This window comes from Nerophis ophidion, linkage group LG23, assembly GCF_033978795.1.
Source record: "Nerophis ophidion isolate RoL-2023_Sa linkage group LG23, RoL_Noph_v1.0, whole genome shotgun sequence".
Classification (NCBI taxonomy): domain Eukaryota; kingdom Metazoa; phylum Chordata; class Actinopteri; order Syngnathiformes; family Syngnathidae; genus Nerophis; species Nerophis ophidion.
The window spans coordinates 8,552,475-8,572,140 of NC_084633.1; the positions used below are offsets into that span (position 1 = coordinate 8,552,475).

Here is a 19,666-nt window from a genome sequence, read left to right on the forward strand (position 1 = left end):
GCGCCTAATATAAGTATTCATTCTGGTTGTGCTTACAGACCTCGAAGAAGTTTAATTTGGTACATGCTGTAATGATAAGTCTGATCGGTAAATGGCAGTCACACAAGAGATATGTGTGGACTGCAAGTTGACGGCTGTTCAGTAAATAACGCTAGTAAGTACCCGTAAGCAAGAAACACCAAAACTTTGATGTTACATTAAGACCCCTTGTACACAATAACTAAGGTTATGCTGGGTAAATTCCACCTAACCTTATCCCTGTCCATACACACACAATGGTCGTTTAAGACCCCCTCCAGCTTTCCTTCCACCAGCGCAACACAACCTAGAATGTATGCGCAAGTCATTGTCACCTCCAGTGTTGCTTTGTGTGCAAGTTTTTCAATTTTACTTTTCTGAACAATATCCAGTGTTGTGGTATTTCAATTAACTGGAATCCAGTGTGCTGTGGGGTCCTATTAGTTAATCACACCTGAGCCATCATAAACTAATACAATCTTTAATGAACATGTGAGAGTAAACAATGTGATAAAGAACATTTTACATCAATCAATCCAAGGATCTAGATATCTAGTCAGGACACTTCAGATTTTATGGTGACTTTATATACTCTAGACCTAGACTTTGAGTCCGCGACATACATGGCGGACAATAACTGATACAGTCTCCTTTGCCAGTCCAAAAGCATTCGCCGTTGTCCTTAGTCTTCCCTCGATGGCCAGGTAATACAAAGCAAACGTTACCTTTTTTTATCACATCCACGGCAGCCTGCATTCTCGTTGTCTCTCTTTCGACAAATGGACAACGTTTTCTGGTAAGTAGAATCACAGCTGACCCTCGACATGCAAAAGTTCTCTTGCTGTCTGAGATGTGTTGTATCTGAAATAGTTGCAATCGCGTGTTTTCTTCTCTTAAGGTATTCATGTTTGATTTCCAGAAGCGTCTGTACAGATGGAAAGAAAAACACAGGCATGTCTGGATGACTCGTCTCCATATTTCCGGTGGTTAGCTCCGAGTTACGAAACCGCTTTACTATGAAGCTGGCTGTGGCGCGTTCATTCTGACGTCACTTCCTTTTTGGGGCGCGGTATTTCTGGGGTCACTTCCTCTCCGAACTCAGTTTGTGAACGATCAATGAGTTCATATAAAGCTAAGAGCTGGAGACTCAAGAAATAGATGGTGCACTTACTCGTGTAAAAAAAAATTTCAAGGAGGAGAACCGTAAACGATCAAATTAGTGTGGCCAAAACGGGGCTTAGACTAAATAATTATTTGTTTAAGGGGTTATGCGGCTTAGTGTCGACATAGCCTAAGAATATACGGCGCTCAAAAATCTGTCAAAATGTTTTAGTACGACTTTGGTAAGCTACGAAGCCGCACATCTTGATAGAAGGCGGAGAATTGACATGCTATGCTTCAACATACGCTTATAAATATGTTGTGTGTGTGTAAGGACACAAAAATGGCACCTGTTAGGAGACATATTTTTTGGCGTTTTGTATTGCAGTATTATTCAACTTTTCTTACCAATTGCTACCTATTGTTGTCTATTTGGGATCTGCATTAGTCCCGAAAATGTGCACGCATCTGCCACTCTCTCGCCATCATCAATAAGCTCCTTCTTTTTCCTCTATCCTCTTGTTGTGAGGCATACATCCTCCACTGTTCTCATTTCTAATATATCGTAGCGTATAGTACTCACTAAGGTTGTCCCTATACCAGACCTGGGCAAATTAAGGCCTGGGGGCCACATGCAGCCTGTTAAGCTTTTTAATCTGGCCCGCCGGACATTCCCAAATATTTTTTTAGGTCTTTAAGATGGCCTTAAGCTGCCATTATGATGTGCAGTGATGTTTTCTAATGACCGTAAGTCTTGAACTATACAAAGTATTTCAATGCTTGGAATCTGCGCTTATGGATGATGTACCAGTTACTATGGTAATCTAATTATTTACTATGGTCATCTAATTAGTTACTATGGTCATCTACGTCACAGCAGCTCTGACGAGGCAGCAGTGTGGGCGGGAATCGTTTCCACAGACGCGGAAGGAGATTTTCACAACAAAGTTCTAAAGCTTAGCGATATATCAGATATATCAGAATGTAGGTGGGTTTATTTTGTACCCTTCGCGTTCCTATTTCACTGTTTGTTGCATTTTTGTTGCGTTTCACTTGATTGTAAAATATGTCAATCGAAAGCGGGTGTGACGTTCATATTTTGTCAATATTCTGGGTTTTATCGTTCATAGAAAAATTTAAAATTCCATTACGTTGTTTAAGGCGGTCTGTCATAACGTTTTTAGAGTTCTATCAGACATTATTGTGAGGTTTTGTATAAGTGTTCTCAAAAATAGATATACCGGCCCCCAGACACATTTTTTTCTCTAAATGTGGCCCCTAAGTCAAAATAATTGCCCAGGCCTGCCCTATACCAATATTTTGATACTAGCAGCAGTACCAAAATCTATTTTGATACTTTTCTAAATAAAAGGGACCACAATAAATGGAATTATTGGCTTTATTTTAACAAAAAATCTTATGGTACATTCAACATACGTTTGTTATTGCAATGAAAGAACAATTTTGGCCTTAAATTAAATAGAGAATAAACGAGACTAAACCTCGCTTTTAGTAGTTTCTAAGCAAACAAAGGCTCCTAATATGGCTGCTGACGTATGCAGTAACTATTGGTATTTTGTACCCTGACAGGCAAAATGCAATTTGCACAAGTTATAGCATGAGTCAAAATTCTAAAATCACATCACCAAGCAGAATAACATGCCATTATGCCACGCTAATTGATAATATATTTACTAATTATCTGGGCAGCAATACTACAAGTGTTCTTTTTAAAAAAAAATTTTTATACAAGAACAAAAAACTATATTAGAGCAACATTGGGCATTCTGAATGACCAGAAATGCGTGGCGCAGTGGTAGAGGGGCCGTGCGCAACCCGAGGGTCCCTGGTTCAATCCCCACCTAGTACCAACCTCGTCACGTCCGTTGTGTCCTGAGCAAGACACTTCACCCTTGCTTCTGATGGGTGCTGGTTAGCGCCTTGCATGGCAGCTCCCTCCATCAGTGTGTGAAAGTGTGTGTGAATGGGTAAATGTGGAAGTAGTGTCAAAGCGCTTTGAGTACCTTGAAGGTAGAAAAGCGCTATACAAGTACAACCCATTTATTTATAAATGGTTCTAAAAAAAGCAGATAGATTGTCCTCAATATTTTATATGACAATGTACAAAAAAAAAAAAGACAACATCAACAAAGTTTAAACATTCAATACTTACTACCTACAATACCCATTTCCCAATCTATTATTTTGTCAAACTTATGAGGGACAAACGGAAGAAAATGTGAAGTGTAATTGAAAATTACTACTAAAAACAATAATCACTTAGTAGGGGTGTGGGGAAAAAATCGATTCGAATACGTTGTTTGATTCAGAATCGATTCTCATTTTTAAAAAATCTATTATTTAATTTGTTTTATTCCCCAAAAATTTAAATTTTTTTTTTTTTTTAATCAATCCAACAAACCACTACACAGCAATACCATAACAATGCAATCCAATTCCAAAACCAAACCTGACCCAGCAACACTCAGAACAGCAATAAACAGAGCAATTGAGAAGACACAAACACGACACAGAACAAACCAAAAGTAGTGAAATAAAAATGAATATTATCAACAACAGTATCAATATTAGTCATAATTTCAGCATAGCAGTGATTAAAAATCCCTCATTGAAATTATCATTAGACATTTATAAAATTAAAAAAAAAAGAACAATAGTGTCACAGTGGCTTACACTTGCATCGCATCTCATAAGCTTGACAACACACCGTGTCCAATATTTGATAAAATAAGTAATATTTTTGGTTCGTTTGATAGTTAAAAAAAAATGTACATTATTGCAATCTGTTGATAAAACATTGTCCTTTACAATTATAAAAGCTTTTTTTTTTTTTTTAAATCTACTACTCTGCTAGCATGTCAGCAGACTGGGGTAGATCCTGCTGAAATCCTATGTATTGAATGAATACAGAATCGTTTTGAATCGGAAAAATATCGTTTTTGAATCGAGAATCGAAGGGAATCGAAAAAATCGATATATTATCGAATCGTGACCCCAAGAATCGATATTGAATCGAATCGTGGGACACCCAAAATTCGCAGCGCTATCACTTAATAACATATTTAAACACCGTACCAAAAGTTATTACGGATGAGTACATCTATCAATTTCCGTATATCAGGAATTGGTATTGTATCGATTGAAATGTGAGAAAACTCCCATCCCTCACTACAACTAATTGTGACTTTTATTTTCACAGATCAGCCAGCAGTACAGGTGGACGGGGCTCTCGTGGCATGACTACTCCAAACAAGGGAAACAAGGCCCTAAAGGTACACTGCATATAAAGCAACATGTTCTCATGAGAATTTAGTAGCACATCATTGTATCGACACAAAGTTGATACTAACACACAACAATTACAACAATACCAGCTTTTTCAGTATCGTTCGTACCAAAGATTTGTTATTGGAATATACAATGCAACTGTGGCCGTATGCATTGTAACTTGCACCACAACACACCGAGTATACACCTACTTCACCATAAAAAGATGTAAGAAGAGATCCGTGTTGCCACTTTGTCGAGGGACGCATTAAAAGTAAAACGGGAAGGAAGTTTACAGAGTCAGAGTTTCCCCCAAGTTGCTGATATACCTGTGGTGTTGGGGGCGTGGTCAATATGATGTCATCATACAATTTGCATAATGTGGGATGAGGCATATATTTTCTTTTAAAAGGCTAAAAAAAATTGGTATGCATATCTTTAAAAACTAATTTGTGTTGTTGTTGTTGTTATAGTGTAATACAGGGGTCACCAACGCGGTGCCCGCGGGCACCAGGTAGCCCTTAAGGACCAGATGAGTCGCCCGCTGGCCTGTTCTAAAAATAGCTCAAATAGCAGCACTTACCAGTGAGCCACCTCTATTTTTTAAATGTTATTTATTTACTATCAAGCTGGTCTCGCTTTGCTGGACATTTTTAATTCTAAGAGATACAAAACTCAAATAGAATTTGACAATCCAAGAAAATATTTTAAAGACTTGGTCTTCACTTGTTTAAATAAATTCCTTTATTTTTTTACTTTGCTTCTGATAACTTTCAGAAAGACAATTTTAGAGAAAAAATACAACCTTTAAAATTATTTTAGGATTTTTAAACATATATACCTTTTTACCTTTTTAATTCCTTCTTCTTCTTTCCTGAAAATTTAAATCAATGTTCAGATACATTTTTTTTTTTTATTGTAAAGAATAATAAATACATTTTGATTTAATTCTTCATTTTAGGTTCTGTTTTTTCGACAGAGAATATTTGTGAAATATTTCTTCAAACTTATTATGATTAGAATTCCAAAAATTTATTCTGGAAAATCTAGAACATTTTTAGAATCAAATTTAAATCTTATGTCAAATTCTTTTGAATTTCTTTTAAAATTTTTGTTTTGGAAAATCTAGAAGAAATAATGATTTGTCTTTGTCATCAAAATTCTATAATTAATCTTTATCAGGAAAAATTACTAATGATGTTCCATAAATTATTATTTTTAATTTTTTCAAAATGATTCGAATTAGCTAGTTTTTCTCTTCATTTTTTTCGGTTGAATTTTGAATTTTAAAGAGTCGAAATTGAAGATAAACTATGTTTCAAAAGTTAATTTTCATTTTTTTCCTGTTTTTTCCTCTTATAACCCGTTCAATTAAGTGTTTTTTCATAATTTATTCTCTACAAAAAAAATACCGTAAAAGAAAAAAAAATGTACGACGGAATGACATACAGAAATACACATTTATATATATATATATATATATATATATATATATATATATATATATATATATATATATATATATATATATATATATATATATATATATATATATATATATATGTATTTATTAAAGGTAAATTGAGCAAATTGTCTATTTCTGGCAATTTATTTAAGTGCGTATCAAACTGGTAGCCCTTCGCATTAATCAGTACCCATGAAGTAGCTCTTGGTTTCAAAAAGGTTGGTGACCCCTGGTGTAACATATATTTTTCATATTGTTTTGCTCTATCTTTCCATTGTTGGTGCTTGTTCAGAATTTTCAAATTTTCTAATCCCTTTAGTGACTTTTTCTTTATCACAAACACCTAGCAACAAATCTATCATCTACAAAACCCAAAACCAGTTAAGTTAGCATGTTGCGTAATTTGGAAATAGAAACAGAATACAATGATTTGCAAATGCTTTTCAACTTTTATCTAATTGAATAGACTGCAAAGACAAGATATTTATTATAGAACTGGGAAACTTAACTTTTTTTGCAAATAATCATTAACTTAGAATTTAATGGCAGCAACACATTGCAAAAAAGTTGGCACATGAGCATTTTTACCACTGTGTTACATGGCCTTTCCTTTTAACAACACTCAGTAAATGTTTGGGAACAGAGGAGACCAATTTTTGAAGCTTTTCAGGTGAAATTATTTCCCATTCTTGCTTGATGTACAGATTAAGTTGTTCAACGGTTGTCCTATTTTACGCTTCATAATGCACCACACATTTTCAATGGGAGACCGGTCTGGACTACAGGCTGACCAGTCTAGTACCAGCACTCTTTTACTACGAAGCCACGCTGATGTAATACGTGGCTTGGCATTGTCTTGCTGAAATAAGCAGGGGCGTCGATGATAATGTTGCTTGGATGGCAACATATGTTGCTTCAAAACCTGTATTTAACTTTCAGCATTAATGATGCCTTCACAGAATTGTAAGTTAGTTACCCATGCCTTGGGCACTAATACACCCCCATATCATCACAGATGCTGCCTTTTAAAACTTTGCGCCGATAACAATCCGGATGGTTCTTTTCCTCTTTTGTCCGGAGGACACGACGTCCACAGTTTCCAAAAACAATTTGAAATGTGGACTCGTCAGACCACAGAACACTTTACCACTTTGTCCATCTTAAGTGAGCTAGGGCCCAGCGAAGCTGGCGGTGTTTTGGGGTGTTGTTGATAAAATGGCTTTTGCTTTGCATAGTAGAGTTTTAACTTGCACTTACAGATGTAGCGACACACTGTATTTGCTGACAGTGGTTTTTTGAAGTGTTCCTGAGCCCATGTGGTGATATCCTTTACACACTAATGTCAAAAAAATAAATGTACGTGCTATGATTCCTGCTGATATCCTATCCGATTAATTTTAGTATCGGCCAACACTAAAGGCTACGGTATCGGTATTGTATCAGAAATGAAAACGTGTCGAGGCACTTCTAGGATCAAACGTGTCGAAAATGGCAAAAATTCTGAGATATTAGTTTTGAAACTTTGGTATCATGACAACCCTTGTTTACATGCACACAAAAAAGATCTGGTCATATAACAACTTTGTTTTGTCATATTTCCCAATTAATAAATTATTTATTACTATCATGATCTCTATGTTCTGAACTCCTGTTTCAAAGCAATAGCATTGAAAGTACTTGCCTTTACAAAAAGAATCATCCGTCCTGATTTTGTGAGTTGAGCAGGTTGCCCAAACTATAGCCCGCTGGCCGGATCCGGCCCACCAACTTCCATAAACCGGCCCACAGGCATCCCAAATTTAAATGTATTTTGTTTTATTAAATGTTTAGAAATATGTCATGTCCAGCAGCTCAGGTAAATAATATTGTTGATGTAGATGCCCATATATATATATATATATATATATATATATATATATATATATATATATATATATATATGTATGTATGTATGTATGTATGTATGTATGTATGTATGTATGTATATATATATATATGTATGTATGTATGTATATGTATATATATGTATATATGTATATATATATATTGTATATATATATGTATATATATATATATTTATATATATATGTATACACAGTAAATATATATGTATGTATGTATGTATGTATATATATATGTATATATATATGTATGTATATATATATATATATATATATATATATACACACATATGTATGTATGTATGTATGTATATATATGTATTTATATATATGTATGTATGTATGTATGTATGTATATATATATATATATATATATATATACTTGTGTTTTGTGTATATATTTGTATGTATATATATATTTATATATGTTTGTATATATATATATATATATATATATATACACTGTATATGTGTATATACACTGTATATGTGTATATATACTGTATATATATATATACACACAGTAAATATATATGTATGTATGTATGCATGTATATATGTATGTATGTTTATATGTATGTATATATGTATATATATGCATGTATGTATATATATTTATATATATGTATGTATATATATACTTGTGTGTGTGTGTATGTATATATATATATATGTATGTATGTATGTATGTGTGCGTGTGTGTCCATCCATCCATCCATTTTCTACCGCTTATTCCCTTTGGGGTCGCGGATATATATATATATATATATATATATATATATATATATATATACATATATATATATATATACGTGGGCGGTACAGCTCGATTGGTAGAGTGGCCGTGCCAGCAACTTGTGGGTTCCAGGTTCGATCCCCACCTCTACCATTCACTGCTCTTGTGTCCTTGGGCAAGACACTTTACCCACCTGCTCCCAGTGCCACCCACACTGGTTTGAATGTAACTTAGATATTGGGTTTCACTATGTAAAGCGCTTTGAGTCACTAGAGAAAAATCGCTATATAAATATAATTCACTTCACTTCACTATGTAAAAGCGCTTTGAGTCACTAGAGAAAAGCGCTATATAAATATATATCACTTCACTTTATATATATACATGCATATGTATCTATATATACTGTATGTATAGTTGTATATATGTGTATGCAAATATATACATATACTATATACAAATATACATAAAAATGGATAGCTAGGCCGAATATTTTAACCCAATGTGGCCTCCAAGTCAAAAAGTTTGGTGACCCCTGAGTTAAAGCCTTTTTTTGAATATTTGTAGGTCAAAAATGTTGTTAGGCCCCGCCCTAATACCAGATCCACTTAAACAGGTGAAGCGGGAGCCAGGAGAGAATGGCACCAGCCTGACCGACGACGAACTGGTGAGCATGTCGGTGCGGGAGCTGAACCAGCACCTACGGGGTCTGTCCAAGGAGGAGATCCTGCAGCTGAAGCAGCGGCGGCGCACGCTAAAGAACCGGGGCTATGCCGCCAGTTGCCGGGTGAAGCGCGTCACCCAGAAGGAGGAGCTGGAGAAGCAGAAGGCCCAGCTGCAGCAGGAAGTGGACAAGCTGGCCACAGAGAACGCCAGCATGAAAGTGGAGCTGGACGCTCTGCGCTCAAAGTACGAGGCCCTGCAGAGCTTCGCCAGGACTGTGGCCCGCAATCCCGTCACCTCGGCCCGCGGACCTATGGCCTCGGTCATCGGCCCCCTCATACCCGGTAAAGTGGCCGCCACCAGCGTCATCACCATCGTCAAATCCAAAACAGAGGCTAGGTCGTAGTAGCGGGATGACGCCTCCGATAGTCAGTGCATTGTAACATACAGCATTCCAGTCTTTCAAAATGGCAATATTGGCTTACTGTTCAATTAGTGCAGTTATTGATTAGAGGGACAACCCGAGTCACTATGTTTGTCTCACAGCTGGTACAATCCTAAATAACAAAAGGCTGATAGAGACTATTCCTCGCCGGATTGAGCAATATCCTGACAAAGAAAGGAAAACCTTGCAATTGTTATTATGCACTGACTCACAACTCTGCAGATCTCTTTTTACAACAGCCCCAAAAATTCATCTTTTTGGTCTTTCAGGAAAAATAGGCGCGACGCTTTTTCCAAATCTTAGCGTTCATCTCTGCCCTGTGACAGCATTTAACAAACTAGTCATTACAGATATGACCGGTAGATGCAATAATACGTGTATGCACTGAAAATACAAAGAGGTTAAGGGAAAAAAAAAAGACAAAAAAAAAAGGATCACTTGTTGCAGATGGGATGCAACCCTTGAATGTTCTTACAGTTCAATCTGCTCATAAATACAATACAGTGGGGCAAAAAAGTATTTAGTCAGCCACCGATTGTGCAAGTTCTCCCACTTAAACTGATGACAGAGGTCTGTAATTTTCATCATAGGTACACTTCAACTGTGAGAGACAGAATGTGAAAAAAATCCAGGAATTCACATTGTAGGAATTTCAAATAATTTATTTGTAAATTATGGTGAAAAAAAAGGATTTGGTCAACCATTCAAAGCTCTCATTGATGGAAGGAGGTTTTGGATCAAAATCTCACGATACATGGCCCCATTCATTCTTTCCTTAACACGGATCAATCGTCCTGTCCCCTTAGCAGAAAAACAGCCCCAAAGCATGATGTTTCCACCCCCATGCTTCACAATAGTTATGGTGTTCTTGGGATGTAACTCAGTATTCTTCTTCCTCCAAGCACGACGAGTTGAGATTATACCAAAATGGATACATGGATGATACAGCAGAGGATTGGGAGAATGTCATGTGGTCAGATGAAACCAAAATAGAACATTTTGGTATAAACTCAACTTGTCGTGTTTGGAGGAAGAACAATACTAAATTGCATCCCAGGAACACCAAACCTACTGTCAAGCATGGGGGTGGAAACAACATGCTTTGGGGCTGTTTTTTCTGCTAATGGGACAGGACGATTGATCCGTGTTAAGGAAAGAATGAATGGGGCCATGTATCGTGAGATTTTGAGCCAAAACCTCCTTCCATCAGTGAGAGCTTTGAATGGTTGACCAAATACTTATTTTCCATCATAATTTACAAATAAATTATTTGAAATTCCTACAATGTGAATTCCTGGATTTTTTTTCTTCACATTCTGTCACCTATGATGAAAATTACAGACCTCTGTCATCATTTTAAGTGGGAGAACTTGCACAATCGGTGGCTGACTAAATACTTTTTTGCCCCACTGTATGTGGAGTTTAGTTTGAAAGATGCATTTTTTTTTTTTTTAGGTAATTACATGTCGACAGGGCCATACAAAAAAAAAAAACATATTTCACAAGCTTTACTGTTTTAATCGTTAAGGTGTGGAAATCTTTGTCTAATGTTAACTTATTGTTTTTTGTTACCGGGTAGAATACCGTCTGTTTATAGAAATGTGGGAAAACTGTGTAGAGGAGAAAAAATCTGTGACTTGTTTTTATTTTTTGTTTATTTTGCAATTGTACCGAAAGTGGCTTACTATTGAAGTCTGATAGCTTTTTTCTAGTGACTATAGGCGCGTACTGTGAGGTAGCGCGTGACGTGACGTGTTAAGTGACAAGTTGGCAGTGTCGTTCACTGTATAGATGTCAATGCTGTGCTATTTTAAAACAAGTCTGTAGAAGCTAAACTTAGGTGGTGTAAACAAGGTCAACTGTCGTCGTGGCATCTGTGATATCCTCCTCTTGCTTCTTCCGTGGTGTTAGTTTACAAAGCGACGTTGTCATTCGGATGGGAGAAATGCTGCATTTTAGTAATAATAGGAATTTTTTCCCTTTCCCTTCTGAAATTTAAAGTGATGCCGCCGTTCATTGCTGTTGAATCAAAAAGCATGTACCTCTATTTTGTTCGGCTTTTGTATGGAAACAGGAGTTCGGCACATTCAGTCAGAGGTTCTCCCAACCTGTTAATGATTTTTTTTTTTTTAAACAATTGAATTAATATGACTTTTCATCAAAGAGATGTAATCAAATGTCCAATCCCTATTGGAGATACATGCTTTTTAAAGGACAGCAATGTGTCCATTTTACAATATTTAAGACAAGGGTTGTAATAGGAAGAAAATGCAGATAGTTTGTTTAATTTAATTGGAAATTTTCTGGAATTATTTCATGGGAAATTTAGCTTAGGATTTTTTTTTAATGTTAAATAAGAGTTTGATGGGCATTAACAAAGTTAATAGTAAATGTCTAAAATAAATCTATATAATTTGTCAATAATTCTTTCTTAGCATAAGTAAGATAATACATTAAATAATAATACGAAACTGCAAAGTAGAAATTGTATCAAGTTTTTATCTTAGATTATTTTAAACTGAATATTCTGAAAAAAAGGAATTCCCCTCTTGTCCTGTAGATTTACCAGGCAATTTGTATTTTCTTTCAATTGAAATCATGTCTAAAAAAAAATAAAAATATGAATGGTTCTTTCATAGAACAACTAAAATAGAACATGAAATATTAAAATATGGAATGATAATGTGACACTTTTTTATCTAAAATGATTTGATATTATTGTAAATTCATTGAAGTCCCCTGTCTTCCTTCGCCACATCGCCCTTCAATTATTGCAGTTTAACCACATTGTGGTTATTTTGGGGATATTTATTCATTGTTTGAAATCATTTACTATAATTTTTATGGTCCTTGATAAAGCATTTTCAAGCATAAACATGACTAAAGTAGCTAAATATATCAATACTACAGTAGTACAGGTTGCCAAGTGGACTCTCATAATGTTGAAAACCATATTTAGAAAATGGTAAATAGTATGGATGTCCGATAATATCGGCCGATAAATGCTTTAAAATGTAGTATCGGAAATGATCGGTATCGGTTTCACCTCAGCCCCGCCCACCTCAACCTCCTCGTGCTCTCTCAGGGAGAGCATGTCCCAAATTCCAAGCTGCTGTTTTGATCCATCCATCCATTTTCTACCGCTTGTTCCCTTTGGGGTCGCGGGGGGCGCTGGCGCCTATCTCAGCTACAATCGGGCGGAAGGCGGGGTACACCATGGACAAGTGTTTTGAGGCATGTTAAAAAAAAAACTAATGCACTTTGTGACTTCAATAATAAATATGGCAGTGCCATGTTGGCATTTTTTTCCATAATTGAGTAGATTTTTTGGGGGGGGAAACCTTGTTACATTGTTTAATGCATCCAGCGGGGCATCACAACAAAATTAGGCATAATAAAGCGTTAATTCCACGACTGTAAATATCAGTATCGGTTGATATCGGAATCGGTTATTAAGAGTTGGACAATATCGGATACCGGCAAAAAAGCCATTATCGGACATCTCTAGTAAATAGGTTGTTTTTTTAATTATAAAACCATATGATTTATATTTGATTCCTATTTCGCGGTCATGTCCGGACCAAATTAACAGTGATAAATGATAGACTGTAATTACCATTCGATGATGTAAACATAGGCACAAACAGAAGTCACCACGGCGCCGCTATAAATTGTTGGTCTGCGTTAGCACTTATAATAACAATATCATAATACTATCGAACATCTCTGGTAAATAGGCTGTTTTTTAATTATAAAACCATATGATTTATAATTGGTTCCTATTTCGCAGCAATGTCCGGATCAAATTGACAGCGATAAACGATAGACTGCAATTTCCATTCGATGATGTAAACATAGGCACACACAGAAGTCACCACGGCGCCGCTATAAATAGTTGGTCTGCGTTAGCACTTATAATAACAATATCCTAATACATTGTTGATATTCAAGTCACCAAATGTGAATTGAGTATTGTTGGCGCGTTTTGAATAGTTATTAAATCGGATTTTATGAGCGGAATAGTGGAGCTCTGTGATAACTGCACTTTTATTTACGTTTATTATTTCAAATGGATTAAATAAGTATCTATCCGTCGTCATGTCTTTCATAATGATTGTGAACAATAGGTAAAATTCCAAAAAAGTGCAGTTCTTCTTTCGTGTTTATGCCCTGTGGGTAGAGCTAAAGTTAAAGTAAAGTTAAAGTACCCATGATTGTCACACACACACACACACTAGGTGTGGCAAAATTATTCTCTGCATTTGACCCATCTCCCTTGATCACTCTCTGGGAGGTGAAGAGAGCAGTGAGCAGCAGCGGTGGCCGCGCCCGGGAATCATTTTTGGTGATTTAACCCCCTAATTCCAACCCTTGATGCTGAGTGCCAAGCAGGGAGGTAATGGGTCCCATTTTTATAGTATTTGGTATGACTCGGCCTACCTATCTCAGGGCACACACTCTAACCCAGGGGTCACCAACGTGGTGCCCGCGGGCACCAGGTCGCCCGTAAGGACCAGATGAGTCGCCCGCTGGCCTGTTCTAAAAATAGCTCAAATAGTAGCACTTACCAGTGAGCTGCCTCTATTTTTTAAATTGTATTTATTTACTAGCAAGCTGGTCTCGCTTTGCTCGACATTTTTAATTCTAAGAGAGACAAAACTCAAATTGAATTTGAAAATCCAAGAAAATATTTTAAAGACTTGGTCTTCACTTGTTTAGATGAATTAAATTATTTTTTTTACTTTGCTTCTTATAACTTTCAGAAAGACAGTTTTAGAGAAAAAATACAACCTTAGAAATTATTTTAGGATTTTTAAACATATATACCTTTTTACCTTTTAAATTCCTTCCTATTCTTTCCTGACAATTTAAATCAATGTTCAAGTTAATTAATTTTTTTTATTGTAAAGAATAATAAATACATTTTAATTTAATTCTTAATTTTAGCTTCTGTTTTTTCGACGAAGAATATTTATTAAAAAAGATTTTCAGACTTATTATGATTAAAATTCAAAAAAATTATTCTAGCAAATCTAGAAAATCTGTAGAAACAAATCTAAATCTTATTTCATAGTCTAATAATGATTTGTCTTTGTTGGAAACATAGCTTGGTCTAATTTGTTATATTTTCTAACGAAGTGCAGATTGGTTTTTAATCTATTCTAACCATGTCATCAAAATTCTAAAAGTTATCTTAATCAGGAAAAATTACTAATGACATTCCATAAATTATTTTTTAAATTTTTTCAAAAAGTTTCAAATTAGCTAGTTTTTCTCTTCATTTTTTTCGGTTAAATTTTGAATTTGAAAGAGTCGAAATTGAAGATAAACTATGTTTCAAAATTTGATTTTCTTTTTTATGTGTGTTTTCTCCTCTTTTAAAACGTTCAATTAAGTGTTTTTTGTCATCATTTATTCTCTACAAAAAACCTTTCGTAAAAGGAAAAAAAATGTATGACGGAACGACAGACAGATAAACCCATTCTTTTATATATGTAGATTTATTTATTAAAGGTAAATTGAGCAAATTGGCTATTTCTGGCAATTTATTTAAGTGTGTATCAAACTGGTAGCCCTTCGCATTAATCAGTACCCAAGAAGTAGCTCTTGGTTTCAAAAAGGTTGGTAACCCCTGCTCTTACCACTAGGCCACTGAGCAAGGTAGAGCCAGCCGTTAATTCCCATCAAACTAAATTGTGCAACCCTATTCCAGAAATTGTTCTAAATGTTTCTTTCAATGACACGATCCAACATTCAGACTGAACGGACTCAAACGGCGCAGCATCACTTTTGTGTGCTCTTCAGGACGTGGCAGGGCAAAGGCTTTGTGTGCACTACGCTTGTTTTGCTCAGGACAAAACAGGTCACGATAAAAAAAACAAAAAACAAAAAAAATTGAGAAGAGAAGCAAAGAGGGCAGCTTTTGTCGTTTGTTTCTTTTTGTCCTCTTTTCTTTCTTAAGCTTGTCATAAAAGGGCTCCAATCCACAGTGAAAGACACGGCGTGACCACGTAGTTACAATCACTTCTGTGCCAAGTTTTCGCGTTGCATCGCATCGATTTCTACACCTCGTCTCCTGCTGGTCAGAGCGTTTCAAAGAGCGGTTTTTTAAACTGCTAATCTGCTAAGAGTGGATAAGAGAAGGGAAAAAAGATGTATAGTGGACATAGCCCAGTGTTAATGTTGGTATTGCTGTGGCAGTGTTGTGGAGTTAATCTTTTTCTGTGTGTGTCAAGTGTCTTTAAACGGTGTTCACAGTAGCACCCCAATCTTCTTCTATACAGCCTCTCTTTATCTCTCCAACACACACGTGTATTTATATAAATATATATATTGAAAGTATATATACACGCACTCGCAGGTCAAATCATTAGGTATACATGCACAATCCAATGAGCTATACATGTAAATCTCTACCGCTACCTGTAGTTACTGCCTGGTGTGAAGTTTTGCTACACGGCCACAAGAGGGCAGCAGAGAAAATTGATGGTCGCAGGGATTTGCTGGCTTCTAAAGTGCTGAGTTGAGGGCTTTCTCTTCGCATTGATTAATTGATTGATTGAGACTTTTATTAGTAGATAGTACAGTACATATTCTGTACAATTGACCACTAAATGGTAACTCCCGAATACGTTTTTCAACTTGTTTAAGTCGGGGTCCACGTTAATCAATTCATGGTACCATTTTAATAAAAAACTTAATTACTCTTAAAAAAAAAAAAGAATGCAGAAATCTGTATGTTTGTTTATGACACTATGCACATGTTTTTTTTTTTTTACAAATATTTTTTTATATATTTATTTGCGTAATCCGACTGACGACAATATTTCTTGGGGGGTTTTGCAAATTGCGCGCTTGTCCTAGGTACGGAAACTTGTGGCGGGCCCTATGAGTTTGGAAGACCTGCCAGCATGCATGTAATACCATACTTGCCAACCCTCCCGATTTTCCCGGGAGACTCCCAAATTTCAGTGCCCCTCCCGAAAATCTCCCGGGGCAACCGTTCTCCTGAATTTCTCTCGATTTCCACCTTGACAACAATATTGGGGGTGTGCTTAAAAGGTCCTGCCTTTAGCGTCCTCTACAATTTGTCGTCACCTCCGCTTTTCCTCCATACAAACAGCGTTTGTTACATTATATATGCGGCTTTTACACACGCAAGTGAATGTAAGGCATACTTGGTCTAAAAGCCATACAGGTCACACTGAGGGTGGCCGTATCAACAACTTTAACACTGTTACAAATACGCGCCACACTGTGAACCCACACCAAACAAGAATGAAAAACCATTTCGGGAGAACATCCCCTCCGTAACACAACAGAACCAATACCCAGAACCCCTTCCAGCACTAACTCTTCCGGGACGCTACAATATACATCCCCCGCTACCACCCAACCCCGCCCCCTTATCAGTTCATCATCTTCTGATAAATGAGCAGCATATGTGCAATTAATTGTTCGGTGTCAGGTTCAAACACTGATGACATCTATTAAAACAGACGAGAAGCAAGGAATCATGCAGAGACAGAGTTAAATTTTGCTCAATTGAGGAAAGACGTTATTTGGGCTGTACTCTAGTTGCAGATCCAAACTTTGCTCTAAAATCTAGCCCACGTGCTCCCTCTATTTATTTGGGAGGTCCCTGGTTACATGACTGAAGCTGTCGCTGAGGGATGGGGGTAATATCGACAGCTCCAGATAGACACAATACATGATTATAGAAGAAATGCAAATGTGTTGACACTGGTGATATTGCCACGTCTCTGCTCTATCAGCGTCACGGCGGTGTTCGGCCTTGGCAGTCAGCAGGCAGTTCCCGGACACAGACACTGATACGGGAGTGGCTTGCAATCTTTTGGATTGCCAGCTTTGCACAGACAAAGAAAAAGACCCCTTCAGCACAATTGATAATCACCATAGCAACGGCCCTTAAGCATAAGAGTTGTGTGATAATATTTACATAATTATTCTGACACTCGGTCCCACTCTGCCCCTGCAAAGACATTTTTTTCTTGATGGTTTTTAACTTTATTCCAACACCACGGGTGTCCAAAGTGCAGCCCGGAGGTCATTTGCGGCCCATGGCTAATGTTTTTAAGAGCCCTTCGCACAATCGTTGGCATTCTAATATTAATATTCTGGCTATTTTTTTAATCTAATTTTGCAGATATACACCTCAGCGTCATATATTGTGTTACATGACAAATGATACCTGTTAGCATGCTCAACTTTTTTATTTTCTTAAGCTCATTTCGCAGGTGTACACCTCAGTCATATTTTGGTACTTGATGCATGCATATGTCAGTATGCGAGCATTTAAAAAAGCTAATTCGGGTACACACCTGAGTAATATACACTATATTGCCCAAAGTATTTGGCCACCTGACTTGACTCACAAAAGAACTTGAAGTGCCATCCCATTCCCTAACCCGTAGGGTTCAATATGACGTCGGTCCATCTTGAGCGTGGAATTGTCCAAAATGTTTTGGTATCCTGGAGCATTCAAGGTTCCTTTCACTGGAACTAAGGGACCAGGCCCAACTCCTGATAAACAACCCCACACCATAATTCCTCCTCCACCAAATTTCCCACTCGGCACATTGCAGTCTGAAATGTAGCGTTCTCCTGGCAACCTCCAAACCCAGACTCGTCCATCAGATTGCCAGATGGAAAAGCGTGATTCATCAGTCCAGAAAAGGCGTTTCCACTGCTCTAGAGTCCAGTGGCGACCTACTTTACACCACTGCATCCCATGCTTTGCATTGGACTTGGGGATATATAGCTTGGAAACAGCTGCTCGGCCATGGAAACCCATTCCATGAATCTCTCTGCGTACTGTACGTGGGCTAGTTGTAAGGTCACGTGAAGTTTTGAGCTCTGTAGCAAAAATGATGTCAGTTTACGTGGCCTACCACTTGGTGGCTGAGTTGCTGTTGTTCCCAAACTCTCCACTTTTCTTATAATAAAGCCGACAGTTGACTTTGGAATATTTAGGAGCAAAGAAATTTCACTACTGGATTTGTTGCACAGGTGGCATCCTATGACAGTTCCACGCTGGAAATCACTGAGAGCGGCCTATTCTTTCACAAATGTTTGTAGAAACAGTCTCCATGCCTAAGTGCTTGATTTTATACACCTGTGGCCGGGTCAAGTGATTAGGACACCTGATTTTGATCATTTGGATGGGTGGAAAATACTTGTGGCAATATAGTGTATTTTGGTACTTGACACATGTTACAATTAGCATTTTTAAGATGCTGACATTAGCATGAAGCTTTATAACTAATTTAACAGGTTTTATATAATTTGATACAGTGGGGCAAAAAAGTATTTAGTCAGGCACCGATTGTGCAAGTTCTCCCACTTAAAATGATGACAGAGGTCTGTAATGTTCATCATAGGTACACTTCAACTGCGAGAGACAGAATGTGGAAAAAAAATCCAGGAATTCACATTGTAGGAATTTTAAAGAATTTATTTGTAAATTATGGTGGAAAATAAGTATTTGGTCACTTCAAACAAGGAAGATCTCTGGCTCTCACAGACCTGTAACTTCTTCTTTAAGAAGCTCTTCTGTCCTCCACTCGTTACCTGTATTAATGGCACTTGTTTGAACTCGTTATCTGTATAAAAGACACCTGTCCAATGCCTCAAACAGTCAGACTCCAAACTCCACTATGGCCAAGACCAAAGAGCATGCTATCTTGCTCATTTTAGTCATATTTTTTCTTACTTGATGCTATCTGGCTAGTGTCATAACCCTTAGCATTTCATTTCCGCTTTGGCTCGTTAGTATTTATACGAAATTGCTACGGAAATTTCATTTTCTAATTGAAAAAAAAAAAAAATTATATATTGTCCTGGTTTTGAAAGCGAAAACTACCAAAATTTGATAGTCAGTGGCCCTCACACACATGCGCTTGTCAGTCCTCACAAAGTATGGCGGCGATTCGGCTAAACTCCTCAAAATTAAGTTTGCATCTGTTAAAGGGGAACATTATCACCAGACCTATGGAAGCGTCAATATATATCTTGATGTTGCAGAAAAA

General features: G+C 36.8%; 1 protein-coding gene across 2 annotated transcripts in view; it reads left to right on the forward strand.

Annotated features, from left to right (window-relative positions):
• LOC133541798 (transcription factor MafG) overlaps positions 1-10,226 on the forward strand; it is a 54,919-nt gene extending 44,693 nt beyond the window's left edge. For both annotated transcript variants that reach the window (XM_061885395.1, XM_061885394.1), the window contains exons 2-3: positions 4,340-4,412; positions 9,126-10,226. In XM_061885395.1, the coding sequence (XP_061741379.1) occupies positions 4,377-4,412; positions 9,126-9,578 (489 nt within the window). In that variant the 5' untranslated portion in view covers positions 4,340-4,376 and the 3' untranslated portion in view covers positions 9,579-10,226. The remainder of the gene's footprint in view (positions 1-4,339; positions 4,413-9,125) is intronic.
• Positions 10,227-19,666: the final 9,440 nt, after the last annotated feature.